At 41.6% G+C, this 17642-nt stretch overlaps 3 protein-coding genes across 3 annotated transcripts; all 3 read left to right on the top strand.

Moving 5' to 3' along the window:
• Positions 1–774: 774 nt before the first annotated feature.
• On the top strand, positions 775–4536 carry dnajb1a (DnaJ heat shock protein family (Hsp40) member B1a). The gene is made up of 3 exons (XM_031312546.2): positions 775–1372; positions 2787–3370; positions 3511–4536. The coding sequence occupies exons 1-3, from the start codon at positions 1162–1164 to the stop codon at positions 3739–3741; spliced, it is 1026 nt and encodes a 341-aa protein (XP_031168406.1). The 5' UTR covers positions 775–1161; the 3' UTR covers positions 3742–4536.
• A 3076-nt stretch (positions 4537–7612) lies between these two features.
• gipc1 (GIPC PDZ domain containing family, member 1) lies at positions 7613–11256 on the top strand. Its single transcript, XM_031312549.2, has 7 exons — positions 7613–7882; positions 8350–8911; positions 8993–9178; positions 9374–9554; positions 10094–10206; positions 10319–10400; positions 10502–11256. The coding sequence occupies exons 2-7, from the start codon at positions 8612–8614 to the stop codon at positions 10651–10653; spliced, it is 1014 nt and encodes a 337-aa protein (XP_031168409.1). The 5' UTR covers positions 7613–7882; positions 8350–8611; the 3' UTR covers positions 10654–11256.
• A 618-nt stretch (positions 11257–11874) lies between these two features.
• On the top strand, positions 11875–17635 carry trim35-12 (tripartite motif containing 35-12). The gene is made up of 6 exons (XM_031312520.2): positions 11875–14197; positions 14426–14521; positions 16170–16400; positions 16510–16532; positions 16640–16758; positions 17062–17635. The coding sequence occupies exons 1-6, from the start codon at positions 13511–13513 to the stop codon at positions 17619–17621; spliced, it is 1716 nt and encodes a 571-aa protein (XP_031168380.1). The 5' UTR covers positions 11875–13510; the 3' UTR covers positions 17622–17635.
• Positions 17636–17642: the final 7 nt, after the last annotated feature.

Below are 17642 nucleotides of genomic sequence, written 5' to 3'. Positions count from 1 at the left end.
ACACACACACACACACACACACACACACACACACACACACACACACACACACACACACACACACACACACAGAGTTAATTTAGCCACCTTAGGTCTCAGACCATTCCTGTGCACTTGTGTCAACATACACACAGTTGTCAGAGGTGTTGTAATATGTAATATTTTGTCCAGGGGAGACTAAATAACAATATAACCTTCATGAAGGTAGGATTTATTGCAGGGCTGTTGTGTTGTAATGCAATAATTTTAGCTAGGTGTACCTAATAAACTGACAACTGAGTGCACTTGGCACATGAAGTTAATTCTCATTATATTCATTTTTTCTCATCTATACCTACAGTATATACTTATTTCCAGTGTGCCAAAAGTAAAAGTCCTTAATATGCAGTATGGCAAATTTCAGAAGCGTATAATACTGGATTTTAATTAGTGATGCATTATTGTGTACATTTATGTTGCAGCTGGTAAAGATATGGCTAATTGTAAACATAGTATCTATAATAATATATAATTATCTATCTATAGGCGAATCTGCAAAGTAACTAAAGCTACCAAAGAGCGAGAAAGAACGGAAGCACATGCGCATGCGTACTGGATTTAAAATATTATTATAAGGGCCAATGGCTGATGAAAAAGCAATTAATTTACTCCAGATCCCCAAAGAAGACCAGTCTTATTCTGAGGAGCTGCTAATAAGTATATCATTTTCAGGGTTTTCATTTAAGGACAGATATGGCCACTTTAATGTGGTTTAAGCGAAACCGGAAGTTGTTGGCAGTGAATCCTCTCGGCTCGGTAGTGATGACACACATCAGCAGCATCATCAGCTTCTTCCAGAAGTTTCCTCGCACTGTTTTTCAGATCGGCGACAACACACGGGCGCTCCTGCATGACCACGTTGTTTTAGTTTGTGCGGTTTAAGTTAAGTGACATTCTTTCTCCTCGTCTCAGTTGTCTACGGACTGTGACAAGCGAGGGAAGCTAACCTTGACCGTTAGCTAGCCAGCTACTGTCCGCACCAGTGACAGCTGCGGCGGCGGTTGTGGTGAAGCCAGCTAACCCGGCCCACACACGGGACATCCTGATGCTCTCAACAGAAACTGAAGCATCTGTGCTGAAAATGTCTTTATGAAGTCGAAGAAGAAGTGACCGGTTATTGACATGGGTAAAGATTACTACAAAGTGCTAGGAATAGCCAAAGGTGCCTCTGAAGATGAGATTAAAAAGGCGTACAGAAAACAGGCCCTGCGCTATCATCCCGATAAAAACAAGTCTCCCGGATCAGAAGATAAATTCAAGGAGATTGCTGAAGCCTACGATGTCCTCAGTGATGCCAAGAAAAAGGACATTTATGATCGCTTTGGAGAAGAAGGTAACTGAACACTTCTCTCCACAACTTGCATGTGATGTAGCTAGTTTGTACCAACAACGTTACTTTTTCCTCTTCATTTTAGCCTTTAACTAGCTATGACTTTCCCATACAGGCCTGAAACTCCTTTTTTGCACCTTGCTTTGCACTTATGCGCTGCTGCACTTCTTTTAACATGTCGTATTTTACTAGATTTTATGCATTCTATGTATTCTATTTTATTTTTAAACTTTATTATTATTATCATTCAGTGAATTTTATTTGTCATCTTATTTTCCATTAATTATATGTCTGTCTAGTTTCATGTAAGGCACTCATGTAATGTTGACTGTAATTTATTTATTGTAAAGCACTTAAATATATATTTCTTGTATGAAAGGTGCTATACAAATACAGTTACATTATTACATTTTCATACAGTTTGTGATGTTATAATCTTCAGCAAACCATTAATTTGCACTTCATTTGAGTCTGTTAGATGTAGCCTGGTTGATGCATTAATGCATCCTCCTAATCGGTCATTGCTGTTTCTGGCATCTTTCTACACCAGTAACCACACAATGAGGAGGTGTGTGTGTGTGTGTGTGTGTGTGTGTGTGTGTGTGTGTGTGTGTGTGTGTGTGTGTGTGTGTGTGTGTGTGTGTGTGTGTGTGTGTGTGTGTGTGTGTGTGTGTGTGTGTGTGTGTGTGTGTGTGTGTGTGTGTGTGTGTGTGTGCACAATAGGTGTAACTGGAGAACCTACTGGAAACAACGAGTGCTTGCCTGTCCTGTCAGTCTGTCACTGGAATAATAATTCTGGTTCAACCAGCTCAAAAATGCACTGATTTGTGTCTTTTGGCAGGGTTACTGTCTACATTCTTATGTGCAGGAATAGAGACAGATGTGACTTTTAGGTGATAAAAAGTAACTTTCATTCCTAGCATCATGATTATTAGTAGTCTTGCAACTAATTAATATTTTCATCATCTGTTTATACATTGGATTTTTGTTGGGATTAAAAATGTACTGGTTAAAACTGAAAACGTGAGCATGTTCATAATTAGCATTTGTTAAATTTGAACTTTAAACCAGCAATATGTGGTGTTGTGTACTAGATTGCTGACAACAGAGTACAGTTTCATTGGTTTATTCGTAAAAGCTTTAGTAATTATGATAATTCTCTTTCTGCAGATACTTTGCTACTAGAGCCTGACCAATACTGGGTTTATTGAAGCAAATTCATATTTTAAAAGTTTAAAAAGTCTAATAACTTTATGCCATCCGATAATCATTTTTTAACATAAGCACAATGTTTTGGAAACAGTCAAACACACACACTTCTAACATGCAATTTATTGTTACCTATTATCCTACATTAGCTGAATATATTGGCCATTCTTGTATAGCATGTAAGCTCTATTCAATTTGTTTGCCTCAGGATTAAAGGGTTCTGCTGGCGGTGGAGGTGGAGGACACAGCGGTCAGAGCTACAACTACACCTTCCACGGAGACCCTCATGCAATGTTTACTGAGTTCTTCGGTGGCCGCAGCCCTTTCGATCATTTCTTCGCACAAAATGGGGAGGACGACATGGACATCAACAATCCCTTTGCACCGTTTGGCATGGGAAGAATGCGTGGCATGGACGGGTTTCAAAGATCCTTTAAATCCCACCCAGGAGGCCTTCGCAGACCGCACGAGAAGAAGAAGGACCCGTCTGTGATGCACGAGCTGAAGGTGAGCCTGGAGGAGGTCTTCTCGGGCTGCACCAAAAAAATGAAGATTTCCCGCAAGAGACTCAACCCAGACGGCTGCACAGTGCGCAATGAAGACAAGATTTTAACTGTCGACATCAAGCGCGGCTGGAAGGAGGGGACGAAAATCACCTTTCCCAAGGAGGGAGATGAAACTCCCAGCAACATTCCTTCAGACGTGGTGTTTGTAGTCAAAGATAAACCCCACCCGGTGTTCAGAAGAGAGGGCTCGGATATAATCTATCCTGCAAAAATATCACTCCGAGAAGTAAGTGAAAACTCTTGTCAGTAAATATCACTCAGACATTCATTTTTCTTTTGATGTACACAAAAAAAAATATATAGCTTGTTTCAATAATATTTTTGCCTAAAGATGTTGATAATCATTCGCTCTCTGTCTTTCTCCAGGCATTGTGCGGATGCACAGTCAACGCCCCGACACTAGACGGCCGGACAATCACTGTGACCTCCAGAGACGTTGTCAAACCTGGAATGAAAAAGCGAATTGCTGGAGAAGGGCTCCCTCTATCCAAGTGCCCCGAGAAGAGGGGCGACATGATCCTGGACTTCACAGTGACATTTCCCGACAAACTGGGCCAAAGCACACGAGATGCACTCAAGCAGATCCTTCCACCATGACATGAAATGATAGAAGTTTGCCCCAAAAATCCAGCAACACAGTCCCCTGTGCAGTTTAGCTTGGACGATTGAGGCTCAGGGCAGATTTGGTTTTCAGCTGTTTAATTATACCATCTGAATACCAAATCCATTTTCTTACCCAGCATCCAGTCAGTTTATAGTGTCTTAAGACTCGGAAATTGACAGAGCAGCTTACTTTACGTTTCGTGTGTGTGTGTGTTTAGCGGAGTAACCGTGTTAAGTAATGGCCTGCTACAATGTCAGATTCAGGCATGAAAAGTATATAGTGTGTATATAGATAATGATACGAGTTGTCATGTTATAGGTTATGGTTTGGCTGCAAGGAGCAGAGTGTATTTTTAAGTTCACTTGGGAATGTAATAAACTAACTGAGGATTTGTTTTCACAGCAGCAGATTTTGGGAGTGCTTTAAGGGAGCACGCAGCCAGCAAATTAACAATACCTCAAGTAGTTTGAACTACATTACTCAACAGGACATTATTTTTAGTTGCTTTTAGATAACGTTAAGGCAGTGTGGATCCTAAGAGGTAATCTGATCCTTGGTATTGGCAACAATACTGACTTTATGAAGAGGAACAGTATCAGCCAGATGTAACCGATCAACGTTAAATATACTTTTCTTGTCAACTCAGCGTTTCAGTCATTTACACTCAGTCACAGCTGGCCGCCAGTTTTCAGAGCCACAATCGAACAATTAAAGAATATCATTTCAATATGCACAAGCCTAAAAGTAATGACATTGTATTAATAGATGTCTCCAGTTATAATTAAGAAGAGATATGAACTTACATTTATGTAACCTTACGTAAGATGATTCACACAAGTTACAGATTTTAAATTTAGGAAAGAAAGCACTCTTATGATTTAAAATAAGTTTAAATCATCAGATTTCTGAGTTTAGGTATTAAGTTGCTATTGGGAGAATGTTTTTGGATTGGTGTATTGTAGGGCTGGGCGATATGACCTAAAAATAAAATCCCCGATTTTTTCCAAAAAAATCCGATTTAAGATTTAAATCGATTATTTTCTCCCCCTACTTAAAATCAATCTGCAGATGACAAAGAAATTGTTCAAAACAAGTTTTAACTTTATTTTGTTTTGACTCACACACACGCACACACATGGGGCATGTATACCATTATGATTATTCATGCCAATTTTGTGGAAATATAAATTGGTTTGAGTGTTTTCCCTTTTTATGGATGGGGGGGGTGCTATATATTCAACAAACAAACGGATGCGTGAGATAAAGCTGTTTTCACACATACAGGTAATTCACTTCTCGTTCCTCGCTAAAAGTTCAAATCATTTTAACGTTATTGCGCAACCTTGCCCCTATTTTCACCTGTTGCTGAGTAACGTACATTAACATCCCATGGTCTCTTGAATGTAGCATACCTGTAGCAAGCGCCTTCGTAGTAACTAACGGTAGAAACAAACGTCGAAGAGGAGCTCCGTGCTACAGAGCGGCGATTGCTAGTTGTTTAAGCCGCTACAGACCTCCGTCACAGCTCGGTCGTATCAGCGGCATTTAGTAGATGTGTTGAGCCGCAAAAGAGTTCCTCAACACCGCCTCTGGTGCCCCGCATGGTGGTCCTTTAGGTCAGCGGTAGCTGGTGGTTCAGTTATCCGAGAATAGGTGACTCTCAGCCGGGGACAGAGCACCGCGAGCTGCCGGTCATTTCGGCGGAGATTACGGATAAGTAAGTAATGAAACTACTAGTTAAGAAAAGAATTAATGTTAGTCCCTGTCGCTGCCATGTTGTTTGTGTATCTCTATGGCAAACGCGCGGGGCGAGGGCTGAGCCCGTTCGGAGCTATGGGAGCCCAGAGGGGAGCGTTGGCGGATGTTAAGGAGAAAATCGATTTTCATTTTAACAAATCGACGTTAACTACACATTCGAGTTAATCGATAAAATCGATTTTTCGCCCAGCCCTAGTGTATTGATGGTGTTTAGGATGGCACACCTTACAAAATACCTTGTTTATTCGGGAGTACACAGCTTATTACCTATGTAAAATATCTGTGGTAAGACTTTTTGTGCCAAATAATTGAAACTATGTAATTATAACGTGTGTGTGTGTGTATGTGTTTGTCTACAAGTATGTTGAGAGCATGTGTGTATCCATTTACTTTTGACTGACAAACTACCAAAAGCTATTTACTGTACCTGTACCCTTTGATGATGGTTAATATACAGTATGTACCATGTTTCTGCCAGTGAGTTTATATCTTCTTCTTTTTGACCTAACATGGCATCAGTCTGATCCCCGCTAAATATTGCAGAGACTGAGATATGAAAATAAGTTTAAATACCTGACCTAAATGCCTGCAGAATATATTTTTGTTGAATTATTTTGTCTTATATCTCTTATAGCTTGTACCTGAGAGCATCCGCTCCAAGATGTACAGCATCTGGAAATATGGAGTTTAAAAGTTCAGTAGGAATCTTAAAAAAATATATTGAACTCTGTGTCATTTTTAGCCCTGTGCACCTTGACTGTAGTGATGATGTTTGTTAGTAAATCAGTTGGTTTATTTTCACATTTTGAAGTATTTTAGTGTTGACTGCTCCTGCTGGAGTTTGAAGTTTCTAACATGTGGTTTAACATGAATGTAGAGATGTGTAATCTCTGTAATGTGTAACTTTTTTTGTTTTTCTTGCAAACATTTTCCTTTTTTAAGGGAAAAAGGTGTAAGCGTGTTGTTTTACCTCTGGTTTATGTTGTTTTGAAATGCCTCAGGTTGGCATTCAAGATATTTTTATTTTTAACAACAGAGCTTTTATGAATTGATAGTCGGGTGGACATATTTAATAGACCCTTCCTATGCTGTGATGATTTGCATTTCCACATTAAAAGAGACTGGCAAATATCTAATCAATTATGGCCTACGTGTTTGAGTTATTGAGGACATTTTAGCGATTAAAGCATTGAAAGCTAATTTCATGGTAGTCAACATATTTACTATTTAATATCTTGTGAACAGATTTGACAATAGAAGATTCAAGAAAAGTTTTCCTATGTCTGCATTGCTTTTAATTTATTTTTCACAAAATTTTAAATTGCACAAAAGGTGAGATTCAAAGTTAATGTCTAACTGTGTTGTATGCAACATGGTCTTGTAAAAAAAAACATATTCCTCTATTTACTGTAGTGTAGCATCTATTATTATTATTTTTTTTACTTTTAAATGTGAGCTTCACAAGCCTAGTTGGTTTTGATTAAAACAATCATGTGTATACACTGTCCTCTAGTAGTTTTTCTATTTTATTTGGAAGGTTTTAACCAGAAGTGTGACCATGCTATTGTGTCTAACTTGACACCGGTGCTGTTTGAGCCATTCTAAAGAGGCTAACAAGCAATTACAAATTACATTATAATCTTTTTTTTTTTACTCATATTAAAAAGATTAGAAAAAAGAAACTATGTCCACACACTGGACACAAAAAGAAGTAGGTATGTTAAGAAGTAGGGGAACAAAACGGAGGTAGCAAGTAACAACAAGCAGGCTTAGAATTAAACAGCAACCTAAACAGAACATATCACATTATAGGGAAGCATCCAACTGGTTTTTGTGGTCATTGAGGTACCAGAAACTGTAGAGCGTGTGTTGGTTGCAGGACATGTGTATCGGAGAGAAAGGACATGCTGAAAGAAATGAAACGAACATAATGTAGTGTGGGGAGGTGAACAAGGCAGAAGATGCTTGATCAGCTTCCCAATGAGAACAGGGCTGTTGAGAAAAATTTGACATACTGGACAATGTAGAAGTAAACTAACTCCAGAAGATGGCAGTAGTGCTACATTAAGGATGCAAGCTGTCGTTAAATCCCAAAGAAGAAGAAGAAACACTGGAAAGTGAAATGGGGGTTTACGAGGAAACCTGAACGCGTCAGTGTTTCACCCCTGCTGGGCATAAATCAACAGCAGACAGAGACGGGACTTACCTTACAATCTGCCCAGGCCAAGTCGACCTGTCAGGAGCAGCAAAACATATTGGACTTTCTCTGCAAGCGCATATTTTTTTGACAACTCACAGCAGCACCGTTAGCAGGCTAAGCTAGCAGGAAGAGCTGCCGGCAGTTGGCTAAAACTCCTAACGTTAACGTTACTCCGGGTAAGAATAATTGGCCTGCCCTACTCCCTTCTGTTCACATTTAGCGACCATAGTTGAGCTAACGTCAGCTAACTAACCTAATAGTCACTCTTATAATTTCGGGATTAACAGTCACTGATTTAACTAGCTTCCGTTTGTAGAAGCTAGCTACATGCTTAGCTAGTTAGTTGTCAGTGTTTGTGTTACTAGATGAAGTGAAAGATGTGTGGAAAATGTGCTTCATAGCTAGCAGCTAACATGAGCTATAACGTTATCTGATGTCCTGACTGTCCACGCTAAGGTATAGTTAAGGTATCGCTAATATATCGTTCAAGAAGAGCTAATCAGGCAGTGCTAATGGAAACCAACATTATATACTATTTCGAGGAGATGTAATGGCAAAGCATGTTTAAACTGCTGGTATAACCGAGATGTCACAGCTTTGGCAAATGTATGACAATTAAAGGGTTTGTGTCTCCGTTTTACAGCTGGAGACCACCCACTGCAGGCTGCTGGACTTGACCGATCCAGCTATGTAAGCTGCTCTGATGTGTGGACTTCACATCCATTCAGCGCCTGGTTGAGACAGCTTTCAAACTGGTCTGGAGGACCACACTATAACTGTGACATAAACATCCAACAGACCTGCAGCTCATTTGGCTGAACAGGTGTATGTTGGACTGGATTGTAGCATAAGTCCCCAGAGCAGCCTCCTCCCTCCCTTCCCTCTGCTCTCCCTCTAGCACTACTATGCCTCTGGGTTTGGGAAGAAGGAAGAAGGCGTCCCCGTTAGTGGAGAACGAGGAAGCAGAGCCTATCCGAGCAGGTCTCAATGTGGCAGGTATGGATGGCCTAGATGGAGGTGTTATCGGGCTGGGAGAAAGTGCCACCTCTGAAGGTCTGCCACCTCCACACAGCAGCATGAGACCTCGCCTCATCTTCCACACTCAGCTTGCTCATGGCAGCCCCACAGGCCGTATAGAGGGCTTCAGTAATGTGCGGGAGCTCTATGCCAAGATTGGTGAGGCTTTTGGAATACCACCATCTGAGGTGAGTAACTCTGCTGATTGTGTACGGTGTGAGGAGAAAGCATAATGGTAAATCTTACTGGTTTGTTGTCTCCCTCCACAGGTTATGTTTTGCACACTGAACACTCACAAGGTGGACATGGATAAACTGTTGGGAGGCCAGATTGGGCTAGAGGACTTTATTTTTGCCCACATTAAAGGACAGCGAAAGGAAATAGAGGTGTTCAAAGGAGAGGATGCACTGGGTTTGACGATCACTGATAATGGAGCTGGCTATGCTTTCATCAAGGTGAGAATTGTTGAAATAGAGCAGAACATTGATTTCTTTTGACTCAAAGATCCACAGGGGAAGGCGGGACCCTGGACTATATTAGGAAATCATTTCTGCACTGAATATGAAATGTGAATAGATTGCACGTGACGGGGAGAGAGTGATGAACTGGATAGTGGTTCATATATTTGAGTTTTGCTGGTTTTTTTTTAGAGAATCCGCGAGGGGAGCGTCATCCACCAGATCCAGGTCATCAACGTGGGTGATATGATCGAGTCGATCAACGGCCATCGCCTGATTGGGTGTCGACACTACGAGGTGGCCAAGATGCTAAAGGAGCTGCCTAAAGGGAAGGAGTTCACGATCAAGCTGGTGGAGCCTCTCAAGGCCTTTGGTAGGTCTGGGGGGAGAAGGAGTCATCCGAGAGACGGGCTTAATTGTGATATTTGTTTTTTCCGCTCCACAATCTCCAACGTGGTGTGACAGCACAACATGCTCCCCAACTTCTGTCATCTGCTCTCTCTGGACAATCTCTCAGCACACTCTATGCATGTGGCTATGAAAGCAGTATTTAAGTCTAGATCTCATTGTGTTTTAGTCGCCATACTACATGTTCTTTACACCTACTTTTGGTTTTCAGTTCTGCTCCCTGATTTATAGTTGGTGAAATTGTATTGCATAAAATTAATGGATTAAGTGCCCTTGCAGCCCAGGTCTCCCACACCATAGGCACGTGTCGTATCCACTGCCCCACCCCCATATACAACATATACAACAGAGTATGGCATTAAGTAATGTAGGGATTGAGTTTGTCTAAAGAGGTTTGGGGGGCATGATGTGCAGCACTATAAAAGCTGGAGAATAACAGGAGGAAATCAGATTTGTAGGACTGTACAAAGTGTTTAGGGATCTCTGTTTGACCATTGTGCGTAGATATGATCAGCCAGCGGTCTGGAGGGTCCAGGTCAGCATCAGGGGTTCAGCTGGGGACCGGCAGAGGAACTCTGCGGCTGCGCTCTAAAGGTCCTGCTACTGTGGAGGAGTTGGTGAGTGTTTTTACAAAACCTGTGGACTAATAACGGGCCTCTGTATTGTTTAGAAAACATAATGCTGTTGCATTGCCTGAGTCTGTGCGTTGGATTTTTTTTCTCACTCCAGCCCTCTGCATTTGAGGAAAAGGCCATTGAGAAGGTGGATGACCTGCTTGAGAGCTACATGGGAATCAGAGACAGCGAGCTAGGTAAGTGCATGTTTGTTGGCTCTACAGGTGTCAGAATCGGTTGGTACAACTAGCTGTTTCGTGTTCACTAAATGTTCTCTACTCTCTCTTCGTCTCCTCAGCGGCTACCATGGTGGAGCTGGGAAAGGACAAAAAGAACCCTGATGAGTTTGCCGAGGCTTTAGATGAAACGCTCGGGGACTTTGCCTTCCCAGACGAATTTGTTTTTGACGTCTGGGGTGCCATCGGTGATGCTAAGGTTGGCCGAGTGTAACCACAAAAAGTAACAGTGCAGGCCAACTGTTTGTGTGACACCCACAACATTCAGCACTACTAGGAAACACAACACTACCGTCATGAGTTTGTTTTAATTCCAGTGTATACTCCTACTATTTTTAATTTAGAGTGTACCCTTTTGGGAGACTGCCTAGACAAAGAGAATAATGGCAGTTAGTGGAAGAAGAAGGTGACTCTGATGACTTCCCAAGTGCTTTTATTTGTCTTCCAGCTTTTTTTCCAGAAACTACAAGCACGCTGATGAGCATTCCCTTTGACCTGCATGTCATTGTTGTAGTTGCTGGCAGTGGAACAAATACAGCACAAGTCTCTAATATGGGAGAAATGAAAGACAACTGCTAACACAAAGTAAATCTTTGATACTTAGCAAACAAAATGTGATTATTATTATTTTTTCTTCTTTTCTTTCCACATTGCACTGTGTTGCACTGCGCTGTAAACCAACAACAGATGTGAACAGAGATTGTGCTGTACCTCACCTGGTGAGCGGCACAGTAATTGCACAGTACAAGGCATCAGCCTCCCATGAGTTACAGTCTTGTCCTGAACCACTTGCTGTTACAGTTATGGATCCGTTTAAAGGAGAATTCCGGTCGATTTCAACACGTAGCTCTGTTGTTTGGAAATTTGTGCTGTCAGTAGCAAGAAAAACTAAAACAATCAGTGCTGCCTACACTGTGTTATCCCCCTGCTAGCGTTAGCACCCAACAGGCTTAAACAGGGCAAGTTTTAAACGTGTTTTTAGCGTCTAAACATGCTCGAAATGTCATTACAAGTGCCTACCCATGTGTAGTGATTCCTTCCGAGGGAACACAGCAAATTTGACTGGAATATTGGATTGTATGAGTTCGACAATCGACAAGTGTGGACTTGACCGGAAAACAGGAAATAAACAGAGGTATGTGCACTGGCTGGATTAACACAACTTTTTTGCCTTTCTGTTACATCTACTGCAGTCAGATTTGCTGTGTTCCCTCGGAAGGAATCACTGCACATAGGTAGGCACTTGTAATGACATTTCGAGCATGTTTAGAGGCTAAAAACACATTTAAAACTTGCCCTGTTTAAGCCTGTTGGGTGCTAATGCGAGGATAACACAGTGTAGGCAGCACCGATTGTTTTCATTTTTTTTGCTACTGCCAGCACTCCAAATTTCCAAACAATAGAGCTACGTGTTGAAATTGACCGGAATTCTCCTTTAACAAGCATGCGCTGTTCTATTCTTTATCTTCTTAATGATTTCTGCTGTTTGTTTTTTTTTTTTTTTTAGTTTTTTGGGGTAAAAGAAACCATTGTAGTCGCTAAAGGGTCATAGTAACATGTAGCTTGCTGACTAAAACGATCAGTGGTGTTCGTTCACCTTTAACACACTCCATGCTGTAATGAAGTTAACTGCAGCACATTCCAGTCTTACTTTCATACATTTGACAGTTTCAGAGAATTGGTGTCAATTGACTTTTTTTTTTTTTCTTTCAGATTGGGTTGTGGATTGTGTTGTCTTATTTTTTTTTTTTATATCGCTAGTGTTTTTATATAAAGTGATGTGATGTCTATTTTAAAACAGGGCTTATGTAATGGATGATTTTGATCTTGTGTCACAACTACTTTATTTTGAAGCATTACAGAAGGCAGTATTAAACAAGAGAAAGTCATGAGATGGAGGAGTAGTGTGAAAAGGAAAAGGAATCGGTTGAAAACAAAATGCCTTCATTTCTTCTCATTTCATGCATTTTATACATTTTTGTTAGAAGTATGCATTCTGGTGCTGAAAAATCAAGTATCCTGTCATTGGAGCAAATACCAAACCCCTTCCTTCATGTGTCACAGTGACTTGTGTTCACAGAGAGAGAAAACAGGCAATGCTGCACCAACTATTCCGCGTAGGTAAACGCGTCTTTAAAGAAAAAATGTTTTGGTGTTAACCTTTTCAGTATATCCAAATGTATAAAGCTATTTTGTAGTTTTGTTTCATTCTTCAGAGTTAATGAATATCTAAATGTAATGAAACTGATGCTAGAACACTAACACTGAGAAGAACACATTATTTTGATGGCTTTGTATTACACTGTTGTCAATGTCCTATTATATTGCAATAATAACATTGACATGGCAGTCCTTCCTGTTTGGTCTTTCCTAAACACAACACAATGCTCTACAGTTTTAAGATGGGATTACATTCAAACTTAACACTGGTTTGGTGTGTCAAAATACGTATTTAGATCAGATGATTTAACACTTGTTAGCTGCTTTCTGTTTTTTGTGTGTTTAAAAAGGGAGGGACAATGCTGTGATCCGCTGGAGTGTTTTCTAACATTCACAGAAACCACCCCTGGCTGTGTTTGTGTTTCTTCTCACTCCTGTGTCCTCCTGAAATATTTGACATTTAATGAGAAATCACTTTGGCTGTCAGCAGGCCATCAGAGGTAATGTAAATAGACACACCTCAGTAAACTTGATACTGCTGGTCAAGCTCAGTGGGTCACCTCCAGGCCTTTGTCCCAGTTCAACACTGAATACCTTTTGCAGTATGTTTAGATTATGAATGTTGCCAGGAAGTCTTTGCAGCTGTTTTGAGTAATGTTTACCTTCTTCCATCACTTGTCTTACAGCCGTACTTCATATGTTTGTTCTTTTCACTCAAAAATAGGCCAAAAACTGCCAGAGCACTTTCAGCAACATCCTTGTTTTGTATTATAAAGAGGAAAAACGTTGCCTTTTTGACTCCGCTGGAGTCTGTCCTGTTTCACAGAGCCTTGTTGTGGCTGACAGATGAGGGGTAATGACGTCCTTTATTTACTTCAAGTGAAGTAAACCTGTTCTTCAAGTCCCTGTTGATGTATAACCCTCGTTGCTTATTAACAGTGTCCAGATTACTCTGTGGACTCACTGCAGTCAGACAGGAGCACCTTTTCCAAACCGTGTACTTTCTGCAACAAACAACCACAGCTATAAAAGCAGACCCCCTGCCAACACAGGAACCAGCCATGGCGTTGCGCCCACGTGCATCCTCTCAGCCGGGAAAACCGTCCTTCCTTCTTCCCAAGGTGGCTTCAGGCTCTCGACCACGGGCTGTTTCCTCGCGCTCTGGCTCCATGCTGGAAGAGGAACTGTCTTGTTCTGTATGCTGTGAGATCTTCAAAGACCCCGTGGTGCTCAAGTGCAGCCACAGCTTCTGCCGAGCCTGTCTGCAGCAGTTCTGGAACAAGAAGAAGGCCAGACGCGAGTGTCCCATTTGCAGGAGAAAGTGCTCCCTGACAGAGCCCACGGTTAGCCTGGCACTGAAGAACGTGGCCGACACTTTCCTGAGGGAGCAGGATCGCAGGGCGGCGGGAAAAGAGGAGGGGGCCCACGGGCCAGGGGAGCAGGGAGGTATAGTGGAGGTGAAGTGCATCACACATGGGGAAGTTCTCAAGCTCTTCTGTCTGGATGACTTTGAACCCCTCTGCTGTGTGTGTCACACTTCCAAAAAGCACCAGGGACACAGAGTGTGCCCCTTGGAAGAGGGAGCGCAGGACCTCAAGGTAATGTGTTCTTGTATAGCTGCAGTTTGTTATGGTTTTAAACAGACTACATGTTTTCAATCATTGGTGGAAATGTAACGAAGGGTTTTAGCACCATTGCAGTGAAATTAAGAAAAATGGTTATTCCTGACATCGGAAACATTTCCCATTTTAGGCTCTCTGTCAAAATTGTTTTCAGCTCCTAAATTTGATTGTACACTGCATGTTTTGGCACTTTCCCCCCTTTAGGCAGAGCTGAAAAAAGATCTGATTCCTCTGAAGAAAAACCTGCGTAGCCTGTATGAAGCCAAGCAGGAGTGTGATGACACAACTGTGCACATCAAGGTATCAATAAACACAGAGATCCACAAAACACGAGGACCAGCATGACCGCTGACATGACCGTGGCTTAGGTTGAGCCACACACTTGTTAGTGTGTAAACATGTCAGCCAAGTTCTTTAAATAATTCACCTAGTTTGCTTTTAGGGTGCAAGTTCTCAGAATGGTTCTTTATTTCTATAACTACAGTATTTGTTTGCCTAAAAAACAAGAACACAAAGTTACCGATTTTTGAATCAGGATTGCTTGCTAAACTCAGAATTAGAGCAGCCCTTTCATTATATAAGTATAATAACGTAGTATATTTTATAGGATTACTCTGACAAAACTAGGAAAAAGATTCTCATATGCTATAGCTGATACTGTGACATAATAGGGTTTGATGTGGTATGGTCTTTCTGTTTTACGGCCAGGGAAATTACTTAATGTACAAAATATTAAGGACTTACTTTTCAAGATGCACATATACAAAGTAAAGGTAATTTATTTCGTAGATACTGTATGTAGATAAATGGAGACCAGCATAGATTGGTAGATGTGACGGGGCGCATGGCTGCCGTCACGCTAGCGATGCGCTACCTATTTTTCTCCGAGACGGAATGTAAATGTTGCCTGTATAGGTTTATTTAGCGTGTTCATATGTTCTGTTAATTACCACACACTGTTGTCAAATAATTTGTAAACCTAGTCATTTATCAAATTCCTCAGTTATCCTGTAGCTTTCTTGTGTACACATTTAACATCTAATACTGCAGTGATTTAAATGCTATAGCAACATCCATCAATACATAATTTTCTATTGTTTAAAACCCTACAGTTTATTTCACAAACATGTTCAGTTACAATAATCACACAACACTTGTTCCTTTGTTAACTAGTGTCATTTATTGAGCTTAAAAGCTAACAGAGGGTAACATGATTTGTTTTACCAGCATGTGCTCTCTTTGTTCTAAAGGAAAGTTTGCCGCAATCCTCGGGTTTAAATGGGTCTATGACTTCCGGGGTAACAGGAAGTTAACTGGCATTTTAAGTATTACATTTTGTAGCCATCAAGATGTCTTGGGGCTTTGTCTAATTTGAATGTGAATCATATAAATGATATGCTGTAAATGTCTAGCTTCTTAGATATATTAATTTTGGCTGTATGGAGCCGTTTCTGTCTATTCACCTGAGCCACCCCTGCATTGTATTGTGTTGGTATGTTCCAATTTGAGGGGTGGGGCTTCAGGCTATATAGAGTGGCATTTGCTCGGAGGAGCTGTTGGAACACCTGAGGGAGTAGGACGTAAGTCTGTTGCATATCCTCAGAGTGATGGCTTGCGTTAAGGTCTAATTAGTGAACAGTTGTATATTTATATTGTCTTATTGTTTTGACTCCCAAGTCAATTTATTTTATTTCCTTGAAAGTATATATTTTTCTGTCTTCTTAAATTGTTTTGTTAATTTTTATTTCACGATTTTGCCTCATTGGGCCTTAATTGGGGTAAACAATAAAAATCCCATCTTGACAACTTCATCTCCGACTCATCCTGAGTGTTTACACCTGCTCACGACTACTCATCTACATCTACCCTTGACAGTAGACTATGACTCAGTATATGTCGCATCATTGTACTGTATTTCCGTGTTGAGCCTTATTTCCATGTGTGCCAGGACCAGACTGAGGCCACAGAAAAGCAGATGAAAAAGGAGTTTGAGCAGTTGCGGGAGTTCCTGAAGAAGGAAGAGACAGCTCGACTGGCTGCCCTGCAGCAGGAGGCCGAGGAGAAGAGAGAGCTGGTGAAGAGAAAGTCAGAGAGCATCACCAGAAGTATTCTCACCTTCTCTCACGCTGTCATTGGCATTGAGAATGAGATTGCTTCCAGTGACGCTCTCTTCCTTAAGGTAAGTGCTTGTACATTTTTTCTCTCTGAATTCATCTGACCATGCAAACAGTTTGTAATCAGAAATCAGAATCAGTACTCAATCAATACTGTCTTTCTCTTGATTTCAGAATTACAGCAACACAAAGAAAAGGTTAACAGTTTTATTCTCTTTTGCATCTGTTCTGTATTCCAGATTCAGCTTACTAGTTGTTCATTATTAATAGGTTCCTGCATTTGATTTTTGTTTTCTCCTCACAGAGCACAGATCCCACCGAATGATCCAGAAAAAGTGTCAGGTGCTCTTATAAATGTGGCCAAGCATGTCAGTTCCCTCAAGTACCATGTGTGGGAGAAGATGGCGGAGCTGGTTCAGTACAGTAAGCACTCACTTGACTCTGTGTGATGTTTGGCAACATTGCAAAGTGGAATTTTGTGAACCAAGTCAGTATAGTTGTTTTGGAGTAGGTGTTACTCAGTCAATAGTTTGACCCTGAGGAAGACCAGGATGCAGTCAATATGAGCTGGCCTTGTTTTACAATTTTTCAATGTGGGCTCGTCAGTGAATGCTTTTGAAAATGGGTTGCATTCAAACAAAGCAGTGTGCCTTGAATTTAGAGAGGAATTACTTCCCTGTTCGCTCTTTTACAAAATCATTGTCTGTTTTTGTCTTTCCCTTTCAGCACCCATCACCCTGGACCCCAACACTGCCTACCCCTGGTTGTCCCTCTCTCCAGACCTCACCTGTGTCACCAACAGTGGATGCCTCCAGAAGCTCCCGGACAATCCTGAACGTTTCGGCCACTTTGTGTTCCTTCTGGGCTCGGAGGGCTTCACTTCGGGCCGCCACGCCTGGGAGGTGGAGGTGGAAGACAAGGCAGACTGGATGCTCGGGGTGGTCAAGGAGTCCATCGACAGGAAAGGCCGCATCTCAGGCTGTCCCGAGGGCGGCTTTTGGATGATCTCGCACTCCGATGGTGACTATTTGGCCATGACGAGGCCCAGCAACCCACTGCATCTGCAGGGAGAGCTGACCCGAGTCAGGGTGCAGCTGGACTACGACTCCGGAGAGGTGACCTTCTCCAACCCTATTAGCATGCTGCCCATCTACACCTTCACCGACTTCTTCACTGAGAAGATATACCCCTTCTTCTGCCCTGGAGCCAACATCAATGGGAATAATCCCAAACCGCTTAAGATCTGCCCCGCCAATGTGGCTGTGTGGAACAGTGCCACGTGGTGATTTGAAAAAAACAACCTTAGA

Source organism: Sander lucioperca, chromosome 21 (assembly GCF_008315115.2).
Source record: "Sander lucioperca isolate FBNREF2018 chromosome 21, SLUC_FBN_1.2, whole genome shotgun sequence".
Classification (NCBI taxonomy): Eukaryota; Metazoa; Chordata; class Actinopteri; order Perciformes; family Percidae; genus Sander; species Sander lucioperca.
The sequence above is the reverse complement of the archived record's forward strand: the minus strand, read 5'-3'. Positions and strand labels throughout refer to the sequence as shown.